The 19,237-nt window shown below is 46.6% G+C and overlaps 1 protein-coding gene across 2 annotated transcripts in view; it reads left to right on the top strand.

Annotated features, from left to right (window-relative positions):
- smpd4 (sphingomyelin phosphodiesterase 4) overlaps positions 1–19,237 on the top strand; it is a 94,343-nt gene that overhangs the window by 38,754 nt on the left and 36,352 nt on the right. Inside the window, exons 9-10 of one of the 2 annotated variants that reach the window (XM_063031698.1) lie at positions 1,058–1,129; positions 10,179–10,271. In XM_063031698.1, coding sequence (XP_062887768.1) covers positions 1,058–1,129; positions 10,179–10,271 — 165 coding nt within the window. The remainder of the gene's footprint in view (positions 1–1,057; positions 1,130–10,178; positions 10,272–19,237) is intronic. The other variant, XM_063031699.1, reaches the window with a different exon arrangement.

Here is a 19,237-nt window from a genome sequence, read left to right as displayed (position 1 = left end):
CAGCCCTTGAGAAAAAGCCTCTGTCTATCCACAGGATTGATGGCTCTCATCATCTTATACACCTCTATCAGGTCACCTCTCATCCTCTGTCGCTCCAAGGAGAAAAGGCTGAGTTCACTCATCGGCAATATCCTAATCCTTGGTAAAGACAGATACAAAGTATTTATTTAGTGACTTGTCAATACTCATCACTACTCAATACTCAACAATGGTTTTCCTTTGACTACCAATTCAGTTCTTGAATTTATAAAATACTTTATATTTAGCTGGTAATCTATTCTCTGGCTCTCTTTCTCCCTCATTTCCTTTCAGTCCTCTTGGTGTTTTACTGAATTCTGAAGCCTCAAGTCTGTTTAACTGTTTCATTTTAATATTTTATCATTGAAAGAGTTCTTGCTTTAAATGTGCTTTTCCCTCTTGTGGACATATCTAGGCAGTGCCCTAGTTAACTCCTGTTTGAAAGATCATTTTCCTACCAATCTTTGATTGCAATCCTTATCCATATTGTCTGCCCAGTTGTCCAGACTGAGGTTTGTGCAGACATGAAGTTGTTCTGTGCTCACTCTTATGTAGGATCCTTAAAATAGCTTTTGTTTTTAAATTAATGTATTAAAATGCATTCTAGCAGTCCGAAAGCCATGAATGTTAGCTTGGATGCCCTCGGTCTTTGAGGGTAAGTGAATTTCTACAGTTTTGACTGTACGGTGCAAGATTGTACTCTATCTTAAGAAAGCTAAATATGCATGTTGACAATGGCAGGGAGGATGGCTGAAACATTGATATCAGGACAGCAAGGAAAGGAATTGTTGGTCACTGGTGAGCTCATATATCCTTGGGTTCAATTACGCTGGTCTTTCAAAATTAGGCCAGAAGTGTTTAATTTAATGAAAAAGTTCTCTTAATTTCAAAATATCAGGAATTGTAAAGTTGTGACAGACAAATGAATGCAGGCAAAAACCTGGATCTGCAAATGGGCTTGAGGGTGAGTTAGAATTCAAGAGGGATTATTTCCTCTTGTTTCTTCTTTACTAATTACTTTGTTTTTTTTTTAAAACAGATCTTTATTGAAATGTGGCTTCACCATTATTCTCTGGAATTGTATCAAAAAATGCAGTCTCCCCACATCAAGGTATGTATGTTCAGTTATTTGCTGGTTTGATAGGAAATATGTTGGGTTAGTGATTTATCTCTGCATTCTACTGGCTTCACGGAGCTCTGGTCTGGAGTTAAAATCAATTTACTAATCTGCAAACACTTGATTTTTGTTTCAATCTGCTCTTGTGTTGCTCTCCTGAAACACTTGTTTCTGGCTCTAAAGGGGTGTTCCATCGCAGAATGGGGAAATTCCTGTTTCATGTTGCTGTGTGTAGGATTTGAATGTACCGTAATAAGACCCACTGCCATCTGTGGATTTGTGCTGCTAAGTGTCACATTTTCTGCCACTAAATGCTAAGAGCATCTTTACCTACACTGAAGGATCCTCTTGCCCAAAGAGAGTACATTTCTTCTGCAAGTCTTCCAGCACATGGAGTTAAATTCCCGAGTCTGATTCTCACCTGCTGTATGCTGGGAGGGAAGCTGTGTGCAGAAGACATGCTGCTATCACACTGCCTGCTGCCACACCTCTCAGATGCACATTGTGGGGCCAGGCTACCTTCTCAGCCTCCAGACAAAATGCTAGACAGGCAATAAGTAAGAAAAGAAATGGTGTGTCCTCTGTTCTGAGGAAAAAACAAAAAAATAAGCTGAGCCAATAATCACAGATGGATAATACAGACAGTTATCAAGTTAGCTGAGATTGAAGCAGTGTCTGGTTTCTCCACTGTAGAGGGACCCGCAGTGTGAATATAGAAAATAGCCCTCCCCTCCCCACATCAGGACTGTTTAAGTTACAGAAATTCACCCTCACAGAATTCACAAATTACTACCTTAAAATTTGGTCTCATGGAGTTTAGGTTCAAAAATACATTTTTCCCAACTCATTTCTTGACTGATGGGCAGGTGGTAAGGGTTCATGTAGAAAATCAAGATCAATCCCTGGTAGCATTCCCTCGGGTAACATGGCAGCCTCTTGTAGTGAAGTGAACTGCTGCTACACCTGCAGAGACTGTTTGTTTGAGTCCCTGGATTTAGGAAAGAGAAGAGGTGAAAGATCATGTATTGCATCATCGGCCGTTGTGAGGGGAAGCACCTTAAGAGTGGGAAGTTTGGAGCTGCAAGGGGAATGGTCCTTTGAAAATGCCCCAGTCTGGTCGGGAGATCTTTGAAGATGGTGAATGGTCCATTGAATGTGACCAGGGGAACCCTGTCCTGCTCCGTTTGGGGGAGGGAGGGAGAGAAAAAGCAGAAGGGAATTGAGGAAGGTGTGGTCAGTGTCTTTGCTAATGGGTACCAGTGCCACATTCAGGACAAAGACATGTCGGGTACTAGTACAGAAACTCTGGAGGCGGAGGGACTGGGAGAATGAATAGTGTCCTTGCAGGAAGCAGGGTGGGATGAAGGTGGCTGTGGAGTTAGTGCTTTGAGAAAGTATTCAGCCCCAACCCTTTGTTCACACAAGTGAGTATTACAACTAGGGATTTTGATTAATTTAACTGAATTTTTATTTGTGAATCACGTGCTCCTTTTTCACAGTAGAGCCCAAAAAACAGGGAAAATTGGGAAGTGTAGAAAAACTAAAAATTCAAAAGCTGATAATGTCAGTAGTTCAAAAGTATTCATCCCCCTTTGCTGAACCACCTCTCACAGCTCTTACAGCCAGTAGTCTTTTTCAATAGGTCTCTATTGGCTTTGCACTGTGTGATGGAGCAAGATTTGCCCATTCCTCCCTGCAAAATTGCTCAAGCCGTGCCAGACTAGTTGGGGAGTGGCGGTGGACAGCATTCCTGAGCTCTTGCCAGCGATGTTTGATCAGGTTAAAGTCAGGACTCTGAGCCACTTAAGGTCATTGATTTTCTTCATTTGAAGCCAATCCGTGATTGCTCTGGTAGTGCGGATGTTGTTACCTGGCTGATGTGCAGAATTAGATTTACGCCACAAGTACTGCTTTAAAAAAGGCATATCCTTGCCTGTAAAGTCTTTGCAAAGCAACACCTGGAAGATACTGTAAAGATGTTGAAGAAGGTCTTTTGGTTGGATGAGACCAAAGTGGAACATTGGGGCCTCAACACTAATTCTATTACTGCGTATCATCCGGGCCATCCGTGCCGGAGGTAGGAGCATCGGCCGGGCCGTCCGTGCCGGAGGGATGAGGGTCAGCCGGGCCGTCCATGCCGGAGGGATGAGGGTCAGCCGGGCCGTCCGTGCCGGAGGGACGAGCATCAGCCGGGCCGTCCGTGCCGGAGGGATGAGGGTCAGCCGGGCCGTCCGTGCCGGAGGTAGGAGCATCGTCCGTGCCGGAGGTAGGAGCATCATCAGGGCCGTCGGTGCCGGAGGTAGGAGCATCATCAGGGCCGTCCGTGCCGGAGGTAGGAGCATCATCAGGGCTGTCCGTGCCGGAGGTAGGAGCCTCAGTCAGCCGGGCCGTCGGTGCCGGAGGGACGAGCCTCAGTCAGCCGGGCCGTCCGTGCCGGAGGGACGAGCCTCAGTCAGCCGGGCCGTCCGTGCCGGAGGGACGAGCCTCAGTCAGCCGGGCCGTCCGTGCCGGAGGGACGAGCCTCAGTCAGCCGGGCCGTCCGTGCCGGAGGGACGAGCCTCAGTCAGCCGGGCCGTCCGTGCCGGAGGGACGAGCCTCAGTCAGCCGGGCCGTCCGTGCCGGAGGGACGAGCCTCAGTCAGCCGGGCCGTCCGTGCCAGAGGGACGAGCCTCAGTCAGCCGGGCCGTCCGTGCCGAAGGGACGAGCCTCAGTCAGCCGGGCCGTCCGTGCCGGAGGGACGAGCCTCAGTCAGCCGGGCCGTCCGTGCCGGAGGGACGAGCCTCAGTCAGCCGGGCCGTCCGTGCCGGAGGGACGAGCCTCAGCCAGCCGGGCCGTCCGTGCTGGAGGGACGAGCGTCACGCTATGGGAATGCTGTTCAGCAGCAGCTGGAAATCTGGTCAGGATTGGTGGGAAGCTGAATGTTGCCGAATACAGAGAAATGCTGGATAAAGACCTGCTAGCCTCTGCCAGAAAGCTTAAACTGGGAAGGAAGTTTGTTTTTCAGCAGAACAACAACCCACTGTCAGAGCAAATATGGACTGGCTTCAGATGATGAAAATTGATGTCCTTGAATGGCCCATTCAGAGTCCTGGGGCAGGGATGTAGGTATTAAGCACTTAACAAATGGTTGTCTATACTGGTCTTGATGGGGTTTCCATTGCTTCAAAATTATCTTACGAGCCAGAGGGTCCATGGTGCAAATGTACAGATGGATTTGGGTGGAGTTCCTGAATCTCAGAGGGTATGCTGGCCATACTTTAGAGCTCTGCTTCAGCTTTGCATGTCATGTTGATGCTTGGGTGCATGTGCTTTACTCCTCGACATTATTTTTATTTTTTTCTTTCTCCTCATCACCTTCATCGTCTCCGCTCTGATTGACTGCCTTATGCAATCGTGGCATTGCAAGCCAGGGCCACAGGTATTCCCTTTATTGGAGCAACTAACCAGTGTTAACCCGTTTGAAGATGAGGGTCACATCAGTATTCAGTAAACTGATGTTTAATTATGATAATGCTGTTGGAGTATGAAATTGGCACAGGCTGGACTCGGCCTCTCTTCCAAAGTGTACTTGTTTCTTCAGACCTTTGCCGCCTCTGCTGGTGAGCTGACAGTGATGGCAGTTTGGGCTTCTGCATTGAGTATTACCCATTGGTCTGCTGAGGAATATGTGCACACTCACTCATGGACTTCGAGATTATTGCAGGATCACAAAACTGATTATCCTTCAGTACTCAAAAGGGTTAACAATGTAGCCTATTATAGAGTATTGTCGTTCAATTTAATTAATATTATTAAGAATCTTGCACTGTGGGAGGAGGTTTACTCTGTATATAGAGACTGTATGGTGACTCATTCATAGTAAATTCTCAGAATATTCTCCTCGTACACAGTTCAAGATTTGTGAGGCAGGTTATGCAATTGTTTGAAGTTTTTTAGTTCAATGGGACACTATCAAAGTTCCTCAAACCTACGGCTGTGAAAGCAGAGTAGATTGTGGAATAGAAAGTCAATTACAGTACATGTAATTGGCAGCACAGTGACTACATGCTGTGTGCTGTCTCACTGGGAGTGGGAAGGGTTTAACCCTTTAACTGCCATCAGGTTTCAGTGCCACAAGCCATGACCAAGCTCCTGAATCTGGAACTCTGGAGGCTACAGTGCAGTGTTTCTCAGGATAGACTGCTGGAAATTTCATTCTAGGCTATCCTTGGCCATAGCAGGCATTCCTAGGTTCGGTACAAAGTAAACTTTGCATCACGACAGGTACAGCGGGTGCATTGTCCGGTTAGTGTTCTTCTGAGCTGCCCTCAGATGCTTGCTCTAGTCCAATATTATTAATTTCTCTCCTCTGCCCTCCAATGACATTGGTGTTTGTGTCCTCTGGGCCGCCGAATTCTTCCATTCATCCATTTCCACATTCCCGCCCCCCCCCCCCCCAACTCCCCCAACCTTCTTACTCTGGCCTCATCTTTTTTTCTCCGGTCTTGATGAAGGGTTTTGTGCGAGATGCCTTTCATTATCTTTGTCTGTTGGGAAAACACACGCTGGGCGTGATCAACCTTGGGCGAGGGTGTCTGATGTTGAAAGACCTGAAACACCCCATGATCCCAACTTACATCACTGGTGTGTCCCAGTGCTCATCGGGTTTACAAAGGCAGGTAGCGTTGACCACCTTAATAAAAGGTGGCCAGGTCAAAGTTGCAGGGTCAAATGGCACTAAATCCCCAGTAATAAGATCAAGAAACACGAGGGATAATTTTCCCACTGCCCGCAAAATTACACGCTAACCTAACCACCCGTCTTTCCTTCCGTGTTGAGCCAGACCAGGCGACACTCTTCAGATATTTAAAATGTATCACTAGACACTGGAATACGACAGCACAGTACAGGCTCTTCGGCCCTCGATGTTGTGCCGACCCATATATTCCTTTTTTAAAAAAGTACTAAACCCACACTACCCCGTTACCCTCTATTTTTCTTTCATCCATGTGCCTGTCCAAGAGCCTCTTAAATACCCCTAATGTTTTAGCCTCCACCACCATCTCTGGCAAGTCATTCCAGGCACCCACAACCCCTTGTGTTTTTAAAAAAACAAACTTGCCCTGATGTCTCCCCTAAACTTCTCTCCCTTAACTTTGTACGTATGCCCTTTGGTGTTTGCTATTCGTGCCCTGGGAAACAGGTACCAGCTATCCACCCTATCATAATCTTGTAGACCTCTATCAATTCCCCCCTCATCCTTCTACGCTCCAAAGAGAAAAGTTCCAGCTCTGCTAACATTGCTTCAGAAGACTTGTTTTCCAATCCAGGCAACACCTTGGTAATTCTCCTCTGCACCCTCTCCATAGCTTCCACATCCTTCCTATAATGAGGTGACCAGAACTGAACACAATAATCTGTGGGCTTACCAGAGATTTGTAGAGTTGCAATATGACCTCTCTACCCTTGAACTCAATCCCCTATTAATGAAGTGTAACATCCCATAGGCCTTCTGAGCTATCCTATCAACCTGCGCAGCAACCTTGAGGGATTCATGGATTTGAACTCCAAGGTCCCTCTGTTCATCCACACTCTTCAGTAACGGACTATTAACCCTGTACTCAGCCTTCTGGTTTGTCCTTCCAAAATGCATCACCTCACACTTATCCAGACTGAACTCCATCTGCCACTTTTCTGCCCAACTCTGCTTCCTGCCTATATCCTCTTGTAACCTTCGACAACCAACAGCTCTGTCCACAACTCCTCCAATCTTCGTGTCATCCGCAAACTCACTCACCCATCCTTCCGTCTCTTCATCCAGGTCATTTATAAAAATCACAAAGAGCAGGGGTCCCAGGACAGATCCTTGCGGCACTCCACTAGTCACCGACCTCCAGGCAGAATATTTTCCTTCCACTACTACTCTCTGCTTTCTTCCTTCAAGACAATTTTTTTATCCAAACAGCCAGGGTTCCACTGATCCCATGCCTCATGACTTTCTGGGTGAGTCTCTCGTGGGGGACCTTGTCAAATGCCTTGCTAAAATCCATGTAAACCACATCTACCACCCTACCCTCATCAATTTATTTTGTTACCTCTTCAAAAAACTCAATTAGGCTCATGAGGCATGACCTTCCCTTCACAAAGCCATGTTGTCTATCCTTGAGTAGACTGTACTTCTCCAAGTGCTCGTAGATTCTATTCTTAAGAATCCTTTCCAATAGTTTGCAGACCACCGACGTAAGACTCGCCGGTCTGTAGTTCCCAGGATTCTCCCTATTACCTTTTTTAAACAAGGGAACTACATTTGCCATTTTCCAATCCTCCGGCACCTCCCCTGCAGCCAAAGAGGATTCAAAGATCATAGCTACTGCTCCAGCGATCTCTTCTCACTTCCCACAGCAACCTGGGGTATATCACGTCCGGCCCTGGGGACTTATCAATCTTGGTGTTTCTAAGAAGAACCAACAGTTCTTCTTCCTTAATCTCCACATTGTCCAGCACACAGGCCTGTTCTATTTCGACCTCACCCTGATCAAGGTCCTTTTCACTTGTGAATACTGAAACAAAGTATTCATTTAGGACCTCCCCAACCTCCTCCGCCTCCAGGCACACGTTGCCTTCTTTATCCTCTAGCGGCCCCACCTTCATTCTTGTCATCCTTCTGTTCTTCACATACGCATAGAACGCCTTGGGGTTCTCCTTAATCCTACATGCCAAGGCCTTCTCATGCCCCCTTCGAGCTCTCCCTGCTTCTTTTATCTAACATATGCTTCCTTCTTCCTCTTGACGAGTTGCCTCATGTGTTTCATCAGCCACCGTTCCCTTTTCCTACCATTTTTTCCTTGTCTCAGTGGGACAAACCTATCCTGAACCCAGCACAAGTGGTCCTAAACTTCTTCCACATTACTTCTGTGCTTTCACCCTTGAACATCTGTTTCCAATTTACTCTCACTAGTTCCTGCCTCATCCCTTCATAGTTAGTGCTTCCACAGTTAAGCACGTTCCCATTTTTGTCTGTTTTTACCCTTTTCCATAGCTATGCTGAAGCTAAGGGAGTTGTGGTCTCACCGAAATGCTCCCCCACCAAGAGGTCTGCCACCTGACCAGGTTCATTATCCAGAACTAGATCCAGTATGGCCTCTCCTCTGGTCAGCCAGTCCACATACTGTGTCAGGAATCCTTCTTGAACACACCTGAAAAATTCAGCTCCATCTATCCCCCTTGCAGTCAGGAGGTGCCAGTCAATATGGGGGAAGTTGAAATCACCCATAACTACAACCCTGTATTTCCTGCACCATTCTAAAATCTGCCTGCTTATCTGCTCCTCGGTGTCCTGGGGACTATTTGGGGGCCTATAGACTACTCCCAGCACAGTGACTGATCCCTTCCTATCTCTGACTTCCACCCACACCCACTCAGTGGACACTCCCTCTGCAGCGTCCTCCCTTTCTATAGCCGTGATACTATCCCTGACCAGTAATGCTACTCCCCCCACCTTTTCTACCTCCCATCCTTATAGGCATCTGTTAGTCTCGTGAGACCATGGATTTGCACCTTGGAAGGTTCCAGGGCACAGGCCTGGGCAAGGTTGTATGGAAGACCGACTGTTGCCCATGCTGCAAGTCTCCCCTCTCCGCGCCACCGATGTTGTCCAAGGGAAGGGCACTAGGGCCAATACAGCTTGGCACCGGTGTCGTCGCAGAGCAATGTGTGGTTAAGTGCCTTGATCAAGGACACAACACGCTGCCTCAGCTGAGGTTCAAACTAGCGACCTTCAGATCACTAGACTGACGCCTTAACCGCTTGGCCTCGCGCCAACACCATCCTATTCCTTCTAAAACACCTAAACCCCGGTACCTACATCAGCCAATCCTGCCCTTCCTCCAGCCAAGTTTCAGTAACGACCACAACATCGTAGTTCCACGTACTGATCCATGCTCTAAATTCATCCCCTTTATTCCTATTTCCTAGCGTTGAAATAGACACATTTCAACCCCTCTAACTGGCTACATTTATGTTTTGTCCCCTGCCTGTCCTTCCTCAGCAACTCAGAACACATAGAATCATGCCGTTGTCCTTCTACCCTAATCTCTGCACTCACATTCTGATTCCCACCCCACTGCCAAACGAGTTTAAACCCTCCCCAACAGCTCTAGCAAACCTGCCTGCCAGGATATTGGTCCCTTTCCAGTTCAGGTGCAGCCCGTCCTTTTTGTACAGGTCAGACCTTCCCCAGAAGAGATCCCAATGATCCAGAAATCTGAACCCCTGCCCCCTGCACCAACTCTTCAGCCACACATTCATCTGCCATAACTTCCTGTTCCTGCCCTCTCTGTCTCGTGGCACAGGCTGCGATCCCGAGATTGCCACCCTTGAGGTCCTGCTTTTTAACTTCTTTCCTAACTCCCTATATTCCTTCCTCAGGACCTCATCCCTCCTCCTATCTATGTCATTGGTCCCCACGTGGACCACGACATCTGGCTGCTCACCCTCTCTCCTGAGAATACCAAGAACTCGATATGAGTGTATCCTGGAGTGTATCAGGATTTTGGGTTTATCGGAGAGCTAAAGCTGTTTCTGTCTGAGCACTAATACTTACTGAACTGTTCTGCAGTCATGCCTGACCACGTGAGTTATTTACAGGTGGCCTTAGTTTACAAGGGATGCCCCAATTCTGGTCAGTGCATCAACTGGGCATCTGAGACCAAAATGGATTCGGCACAGCAGTCAAAGGACACTTCAACCTTCATTCTAGGTGTAGTCTACAGTGTTTCACTTGATGTAGTAATGAAAGAGTTTGCCTCCCTCTCTCAGTACCACAAGTATTTGATACAGAGCTTGGTGATTACTATCAGTACCTAAACTCAGGGCTTGTAAACGTGGCTTCACTGAACTGAGATGCTATTTGGTAGTGCAAGGGTTAAATCTGATTAGCTGTATATTGAAAGTGTTTACTGTCTGTTTAAAACTGGATTTGCTGTCTCTATGATTTTTTTCTGTATTTCTCTCTGGATTAACGCTTTCTTCCTGTGTTGTCTTGCTCTCGGATGTTAACCCCCAGTTGGAAGTGCTACAGTACCGCCTGGGTATCTGCAGTACGCAGTACCACACTGCGTCACCACTGCCTGGCCACAGCACCTTCCACACCTACCAAGTACTGTTTTACCTTCATTTATGCTGTCTCGCTTTGCTCTTGTCAGCCACATGGTAAAACACAGATGACTGGTAACTCTAATGTTAATCAGTGACACTCTGAGAAAGCTGGTCGCCAAGTGCCTGTGTATCTTCTGTGAAGTGAGGACAGGTCAGAGGACTGGATTATGAGGGTTTTGCATAGCTGGAGCCTTTGCCTTTTGCAGCCAGTTTGAGAGTGGTAGAGCAGTACAAGCAGAGCCTTTGGGCCGTGCTGACCTGTTCTTCTGCCTGCTGCTGACTATGTTACGCACCTGCAGGACTCTGGTGTTGCAAACATGCAGCTCAGCAACCCACTTTCTGTTCTGACCTGGACTGCTGGTGTCGGTTTGCACACTCGGATGGGTTTTATCACTTTCCTTCCACACCCCAAAGATGCGTTTGGAGATTAATTGGCCCAGGAAATGTGGATATGTAGTTAATGGGCGTGTCAGAGAGAATGAATTACCGGGCATATAAGCAATGTGATGTAGCTGGCATGTACTAAATGGGTCAGACGTCCTCAAATGTCACTAATCTGCGGTATGAATTGTAGAATCATAGAAAACTACAACATCGAAACAGGTCCTTTGGCCCATCAACACCATATTCGACTGTCATACCTAGTCCTATTGACTTGCACTCCGGACCCCTCCCAGCTATGTGCTTACCCAAACTTATTTTAAATGTTGAAATCAAACCCACATGCACCACTTCAGCTGCCAGCTTGTTCCACACTCCTCATCTTCTGAGTGAAGTTCCCCGTCATGTTCCCCTAATCCAGGGCAAGCATTAAAAAGGGCTAAGAGAGTTGTAAAAGAGTGCCTGAAGGCTTTATGTGTCAATGCAAGGAGCATTCGTAATAAGGTGGATGAATTGAAAGTGCAGATTGTTATTAATGATTATGATATAGTTGGGATCACAGAGACATGGCTCCAGGGTGACCAGGGATGGGAGCTCAACGTTCAGGGATATTCAATATTCAGGAGGGATAGACACGAAGGAAGGGGAGGTGGGGTGGCGTTGCTGGTTAAAAAAGAGATTAACGCAATAGAAAGGAAGGACATAAGCCGGGAAGATGTGGAATCGATATGGGTAGAGCTGCGTAACACTAAGGGGCAGAAGACGCTGGTGGGAGTTGTGTACAGGCCACCTAACAGTAGTAGTGAGGTCGGAGATGGTATTAAACAGGAAATTAGAAATGTGTGCAATAAAGGAACAGCAGTTATAATGGGTGACTTCAATCTACATGTAGACTGGGTGAACCAAATTGGTAAAGGTGCTGAGGAAGAGGATTTCTTGGAATGTATGCGGGATGGTTTTTTGAACCAACATGTCGAGGAACCGACTAGAGAGCAGGCTATTCTGGACTGGGTTTTGAGCAATGAGGAAGGGTTAATTAGCGATCTTGTCGTGAGAGGCCCCTTGGGTAAGAGTGACCATAATATGGTGGAATTCTTCATTAACATGGAGAGTGACGTAGTTAATTCAGAAACAAAGGTTCTGAACTTAAAGAGGGGTAACTTTGAAGGTATGAGACATGAATTAGCTAAGATAGACTGGCAAATGACACTTCAAGGATTGACGGTGGATATGCAATGGCAGGCATTTAAAGGTTGCATGGATGAACTACAACAATTGTTCATCCCAGTTTGGCAAAAGAATAAATCAAGGAAGGTAGTGCACCCGTGGCTGACAAGAGAAATTAGGGATAGTATCAATTCCAAAGAAGTAGCATACAAATTAGCCAGAGAAAGTGGCTCACCTGAGGACTGGGAGAAATTCAGAGTTCAGCAGAGGAGGACAAAGGGCTTAATTAGGAAGGGGAAAAAAGATTATGAGAGAAAACTGGCAGAGAACATAAAAACGGACTGTAAAAGCTTTTATAGATATGTAAAAAGGAAAAGACTGATAAAGACAAATGTAGGTCCCCTGCAAACAGAAACAGGTGAATTGATTATGGGGAGCAAGGACATGGCAGACCAATTGAATAATTACTTTGGTTCTGTCTTCACTAAGGAGGACATAAATAATCTTCCAGAAATAGTAAGGGACAGAGGGTCCAGTGAGATGGAGGAACTGAGCGAAATACATGTTAGTAGGGAAGTGGTGTTAGGTAAATTGAAGGGATTGAAGGCAGATAAATCCCCAGGGCCAGATGGTCTGCATCCCAGAGTGCTTAAGGAAGTGGCCCAAGAAATAGTGGATGCATGAGTGATAATTTTTCAAAACTCGTTAGATTCTGGACTAGTTCCTGAGGATTGGAGGGTGGCTAATGTAACCCCACTTTTTAAAAAAGGAGGGAGAGAGAAACCGGGGAATTATAGGCCGGTTAGCCTAACGTCGGTGGTGGGGAAACTGCTGGAGTCAGTTATCAAGGATGTGATAACAGCACATTTGGAAAGCGGTGAAATGATCGGACAAAGTCAGCATGGATTTGTGAAAGGAAAATCATGTCTGACGAATCTCATAGAATTTTTTGAGGATGTAACTAGTAGAGTGGATAGGGGAGAACCAGTGGATGTGGTATATTTGGATTTTCAAAAGGCTTTTGACAAGGTCCCACATAGGAGATTAGTGTGCAAACTTAAAGCACACGGTATTGGGGGTAAGGTATTGGTGTGGGTGGAGAATTGGTTAGCAGACAGGAAGCAAAGAGTGGGAATAAACGGGACCTTTTCAGAATGGCAGGCGGTGACTAGTGGGGTACCGCAAGGCTCAGTGCTGGGACCCCAGTTGTTTACAATATATATTAATGACTTGGATGAGGGAATTAAATGCAGCATCTCCAAGTTTGCGGATGACACGAAGCTGGGTGGCAGTGTTAGCAGTGAGGAGGATGCTAAGAGGATGCAGGGTGACTTGGATAGGTTGGGTGAGTGGGCAAACTCATGGCAGATGCAATTTAATGTGGATAAATGTGAAGTTATCCACTTTGGTGGCAAAAATAGGAAAACAGATTATTATCTGAATGGTGGCCGATTAGGAAAAGGGGAGGTGCAACGAGACCTGGGTGTCATTATACACCAGTCATTGAAAGTGGGCATGCAGGTACAGCAGGCGGTGAAAAAGGCGAACGGTATGCTGGCATTTATAGCGAGAGGATTCGAGTACAGGAGCAGGGAGGTACTACTGCAGTTGTACAAGGCCTTGGTGAGACCACACCTGGAGTATTGTGTGCAGTTTTGGTCCCCTAATCTGAGGAAAGACATCTTTGCCATAGAGGGAGTACAAAGAAGGTTCACCAGATTGATTCCTGGGATGGCAGGTCTTTCATATGAAGAAAGACTGGATGAACTGGGCTTGTACTCGTTGGAATTTAGAAGATTGAGGGGGGATCTGATTGAAACGTATAAGATCCTAAAGGGATTGGACAGGCTAGATGCAGGAAGATTGTTCCCGATGTTGGGGAGGTCTAGAACGAGGGGTCACAGTTTGAGGATAGAGGGGAAGCCTTTTAGGACCGAGGTTAGGAAAAACTTCTTCACACAGAGAGTGGTGAATCTGTGGAATTCTCTGCCACAGCAAACTGTTGAGGCCAGTTCATTAGCTATGTTTAAAAGGAAGTTAGATATGGCCCTTGTGGCTACAGGGGTCAGGGGGTATGGAGGGAAGGCTTGGTTCTGAGTTGGATGATCAGCCATGATCATAATAAATGGCGGTGCAGGCTCGAAGGGCCGAATGGCCTACTCCTGCACCTATTTTCTATGTTTCTATGTTTCTATGTTTCTAAACATTGCACCTTTCATCCTTAACCCACGACCTCCAGTTATAGTCTCACCCAACCCCAGTGGAGAACGCCTGCTTGCATTTGCACAATCCATATCTCTCATAATTTTATATACCTCCATCAAATCTCCCCTCATTCTGCTGTGCTCCAGGGAATAAAGTCTTAACCTGTTCAACGTACAGCAGGCGGTGAAAAAGGCGAACGGTATGCTGGCATTTATAGCGAGAGGATTCGAGTACAGGAGCAGGGAGGTACTACTGCAGTTGTACAAGGCCTTGGTGAGACCACACCTGGAGTATTGTGTGCAGTTTTGGTCCCCTAATCTGAGGAAAGACATCTTTGCCATAGAGGGAGTACAAAGAAGGTTCACCAGATTGATTCCTGGGATGGCAGGTCTTTCATATGAAGAAAGACTGGATGAACTGGGCTTGTACTCGTTGGAATTTAGAAGATTGAGGAGGGATCTGATTGAAACGTATAAGATCCTAAAGGGATTGGACAGGCTAGATGCGGGAAGATTGTTCCCGATGTTGGGGAGGTCCAGAACGAGGGGTCACAGTTTGAGGATAGAGGGGAAGCCTTTTAGGACCGAGATTAGGAAAAACTTCTTCACACAGAGAGTGGTGAATCTGTGGAATTCTCTGCCACAGGAAACACTTCAGGCCATTTCATTGGCTATATTTAAGAGGTAGTTAGATATGGCCCTTGTGGCTAAAGGGATCAGGGGGTATGGAGGGAATGCTGGGTTCTGAGTTGGATGATCAGCCATGATCATAATAAATGGCGGTGCAGGCTCGAAGGGCCGAATGGCCTACTCCTGCACCTATTTTCTATGTTTCTATGTTTCTATGTTTCCCTGTTACTCAGGTCCTCCAGTCCTGGTGACTTTCTTGTAAATTTTCTCTGCACACTATGAATCTTATTAATATCTGTCCTGTAGGCAGGTGACCCAAACTGTACACAGCACTCCTTATTAGGCCTCACTAATATCTTCTACAACTTCAACATAACATCCCAACTCCTGTACTCAGTACATTGATTTATGAAGGCCAATATGCCAAAAGTGCTCTTCACAACCCTATCCACCTGTGACACCATTTTCAAGCTATTATGGATCTGTATTCCCAAATCCTTCTGTTCTACCACATCCTCAGTGCCCAGTCATTCACTGTGTAACTAATACCCTGGTAGGTCCTCATAAAGTGCAACATAACATACTGATAGAAACATAGAAAACCTACAGCACAATACAGGCCCTTCGGCCCACAAAGCTCTGCCAAACATGTTCCTACCTTAGAAATTACCTAGGCTTACCCATAGCCCTCTATTTTTCTAAGCTCCATGTAGCTGTCCAGGAGTCTCTTAAAAGACCCTATTGTATCCGCCCCCACCATCGTCGCCGGCAGCCCATTCCACACACTCACCACTCTCTGCGTTTTTTAAAAAAAAACAACTACCCCTGACATCTCCTCTGTACCTACTTCCAAGCACCTTAAAACTATGCCCTCTCACGCTAGCCATTTCAGCCCTGGGGAAAAAGCCTCTGACAATCCACACGATCAATGCCTCTCATCACCTTATACACCTCTATCAGGTCACCTCTCATGCTCCGTCACTCCAAGGAGAAATAGGTTCACTCACCCTATTCTCATAAGGTATGCTCCCCAATTGAGGCAAAATCCTTGTGAATCTCCTCTGCACCCTTTCTATGGTTTCCACATCCTTCCTATAGTGAGGTGACCAGAACTGAGCACAGTACTCCAAGTGGGGTCTGACCAGGGTCCTATGTAGCCGCAACATTACCTTAAACTCGATCCCACGGTTGATGAAGGCCAATGTACTGTATGCCTTCTTAACCACAGAGTCAACCTGCACAGCAACTTTGAGTGTCCTATGGACTCGGACCCCAAGATCCCTCTGATCCTCCACATTGCCAAGAGTCTTACCATTAACACTATATTCTGCCATCATATTTGACCTACCAAAATGAACCACCTCAGAAAGAACTGGGTTAAACTCCATCTGCCACTTCTCAGCCCAATTTTGCATCCTGTCCATGTCCCAGTGTAACCTCTGACAGCCCTCCCCGCTATCCACAACGCCTCCAACCTTTGTGTCATCAGCAAATTTACTAACCCATCCCTGCAGTTCCTCATCCAGGTCATTTATAAAAATCACAAAGAGTCGGGGTCCCAGAACAGATCCCTGAGGCACACCACTGGTGACTGACCTCCATGCAGAATGTGACCCATCTACTGTTTTGCCTCACTTCTATAGACTCTGTGTCCGTCACCCAAGTAAATATTCAATTTGGGATCTCCCCCAGTTTTGTTCGGCTCTGTATAGATGATCATACCGACCAGTTTTATCCTTTTCCTCTCAATATATCTGTAGAAGCCCTTGGGATTCTCCTTCACCTTGTCTGCTAGAACAACCTTATGCTTTCCTGATTTTCCCCCTTAAGTTCTCTCTTGCATTTCTTGTACTCCCCAAGTATCTCATTTGTTCCTTGCTGCCTACACCTGCTGGGCACCTCCTTTGGATTTGGAAATGCAGCCTGGAGCAAGTCCTTTTAGCCCAATGATCACGCAGCTCATTTAACGCTAGCTTAATCACAGGACAATGTACAGTGACCAATTAACCAGCATGTTTTCCGACAGGGAGCAAACTAGTATCTGGAACAATCCCACATGCACATATGCTCCTGATAGACACCGCCAGAACTGAACTCTGAATTCTAGAATGCCCCCAAGCTGTAATAGCATCACCTTAACTGGCATCCTTAACCAGGCCCCAGAAACAGGTCAACCATGGGAATCCTGACCACAAACTGTATAGATGATCATACCGGTCTCTTGATGTCCCAGCAGAGAATTGGACAATCGGCCAAAGGCTCGGCGACGTACCTGGCTACAGCCAGATTTGAAAAGTCTCACCAAATATTACTGAGTGCAGGACAATCACCGTCTCTCGATCAATGCCGCTGCACAAATCAGTGCCAGGCCTTTAAGTCATTTACAAAACTTAATTGAGTGGGAAACAGTGCGATGTCCTGAGGTTTTAAAATACTTCTGTTAAATGTATCAGCTTTTCTATTGTGTGGAGTCTGGAACCTGTATTAAGGAAGGATATGGATATAGAGATGAAGTGACTCCAGAAAGTAGCAAGGTACAGTTTAACAAACAGTGATCAATCCATCTTGTATTAACACAGGCCTGCAGAACAATAGGATATAGAATAATTTGAGGACGATTTGGCTGCTGCTATGGAGATGATTGAGTGAGATGCAAGCTATAGGGAACAGCAGCTGGCACATCTCAGTCAGCCCCAAGGATTCCTTTGTTTCCATCTATTCGGCAGTAAGATTTTGAGATTTACCAACCACTGTTTCACGTCAATTTTTGATAATGTTTGGGCTTTAAATTGCCTGTGTATTGGGTTAACCTGTTTACCATGTGGCTCTGTCTGTGGTGTTTGGCATTCTGCTGTAACAAGTGTGTGTTTCAGCCCGGTATCTGTCTTGGAAGGTTCTGATCACAGGCTGTATTGAGGAATAACCTGGAAAATTTGAAAATCCTGTATTTTTAATTTAGCTGCTCCTGTTTGTTCCCCCTCAGTCCCTGAGGGTGAAATCTATGTTTGCCTAGTTGTGTACAAAACATGGTTCATCTTCTGGAGCTCTGAAAGGGAAAAAGCCGGCTGTGGTAGTTCCATCGGCAATCTCTAAACTCCTCTGCATTTAGTGGGGACATGACATTCTGCTCAGAATCAATGCCAATGTGATTTTATTCATTGTCCATCCAAGACTCATCCCAGGCTTCCTGTTTTCATGTTTCATGTCTTGTGATTTTTGTTTTATTTTCAATTATTTCAGAGGTGAATTGACATATGTGAGAATGTTTTTTTTGTGGCTTTACTGCAGAAGGGTAATGACTGTATCCATCCTGTGCCAGGTAACATTCATTACAACGAAGGGTGGTCCTGTTTGGCTGCAAATCAGGATAGCGCACAGAACAAAGCAAGCACAGCAATACACACAAAATGCTGGAGGAATTCAGCAGCCAGGCAGCATCTATGGAAAAGAGAAAACAGTCGTCATTTCGGGCCCAGACCCTGGATCAGGACTGGAGAAAAAAGAAAAGTCAGAGTAAGAAGATAGTGGAAGGGGAGGAAGACACAGCAGGTGAAAAGGGGGTGAAGTGAAGAGCTGGATGGGGTACAAGGCTGGAGAAGGGGGAGGACAGATGGGCATGGAAGGAAAAGGGGGCGGAGCACCAGGGGGAGGCGATGTGCAGACAAGGGAATAAGGAGAGGGAGAATGGAGTGTGGTGAAGGACGGGCCGTCACTGCAAGTTCAACAAATTGATGTTCATGCCGTCAGATTGGAGGCTTCCCAGCTGGAATATAAGGTGTTGTTCCCCCAACACAAGTGTAGCCTCATCACAACAGTAGAGGAGGCAATGGACTGGCATGTCGGAACAGGAATGGGAAGTGGAACTAAAATGGGTGGCCGCTGGGAGATCCGGCTTTTTCTGGCACACAGAGCTGAGGTGCTCAGTGAAGTGGTCTCCCGGTCCTCATCGGGTCTCACCAAATACACAGGAGGCCGCACCGGATACAGTGTATGTCCCCAGCAGACTCGCAGGTGAAGTGTCGCCTTGCCTGGAAGGACTGTTTAGGGCCCTGAACGGTAGTGAGGGAGGAGGTGGAGGTATTGCGATAAGGCCACACTCACCTTGCCTCCAACCTGATGACGCATGAACATCGATTTCTCAAACTTCTGGGCAATGTCCCTCCCTCACCTTCTCCTTCACCATTTCCCATTTCCCTCTCGCCATATCTCCTTAACTGCCCATCACCTGCGCCTGGTGCTCCTTCCCCTTTTCTTTCTTCCATAGCCTTCTGTCCTTCCCTATCAGATTCCCCCTTCTCCAACCCTGTATCTCTTTCGTCAAGCAACTTGCCAGCTCTTCACTTCAACCCTCCCCCTCCCAGCTTCATTTTCTTCCTCCCCTGCCCCACCTTCACCCTTCTTTTCCAGTCCCAATGAAGAGTCTCGGCCCAAAATGTTGACTACTGTTTTCCATGGACGCTGCCTGGCCTGCTGAGTTCCTCCAGCATTTTGTGTGTGTTGCTCAGATTTCCAGCATCTGCAGATTTTCTCTTGTTTGGGAAAGAAAGCAGAGTATTGCTTGTTAAATTTGTGACAGGTTGTGGTA

This window comes from Mobula hypostoma, chromosome 23 (assembly GCF_963921235.1).
Source record: "Mobula hypostoma chromosome 23, sMobHyp1.1, whole genome shotgun sequence".
NCBI classification, from domain to species: domain Eukaryota; kingdom Metazoa; phylum Chordata; class Chondrichthyes; order Myliobatiformes; family Myliobatidae; genus Mobula; species Mobula hypostoma.
This window is presented reverse-complemented; position numbering and strand designations above follow the sequence as displayed.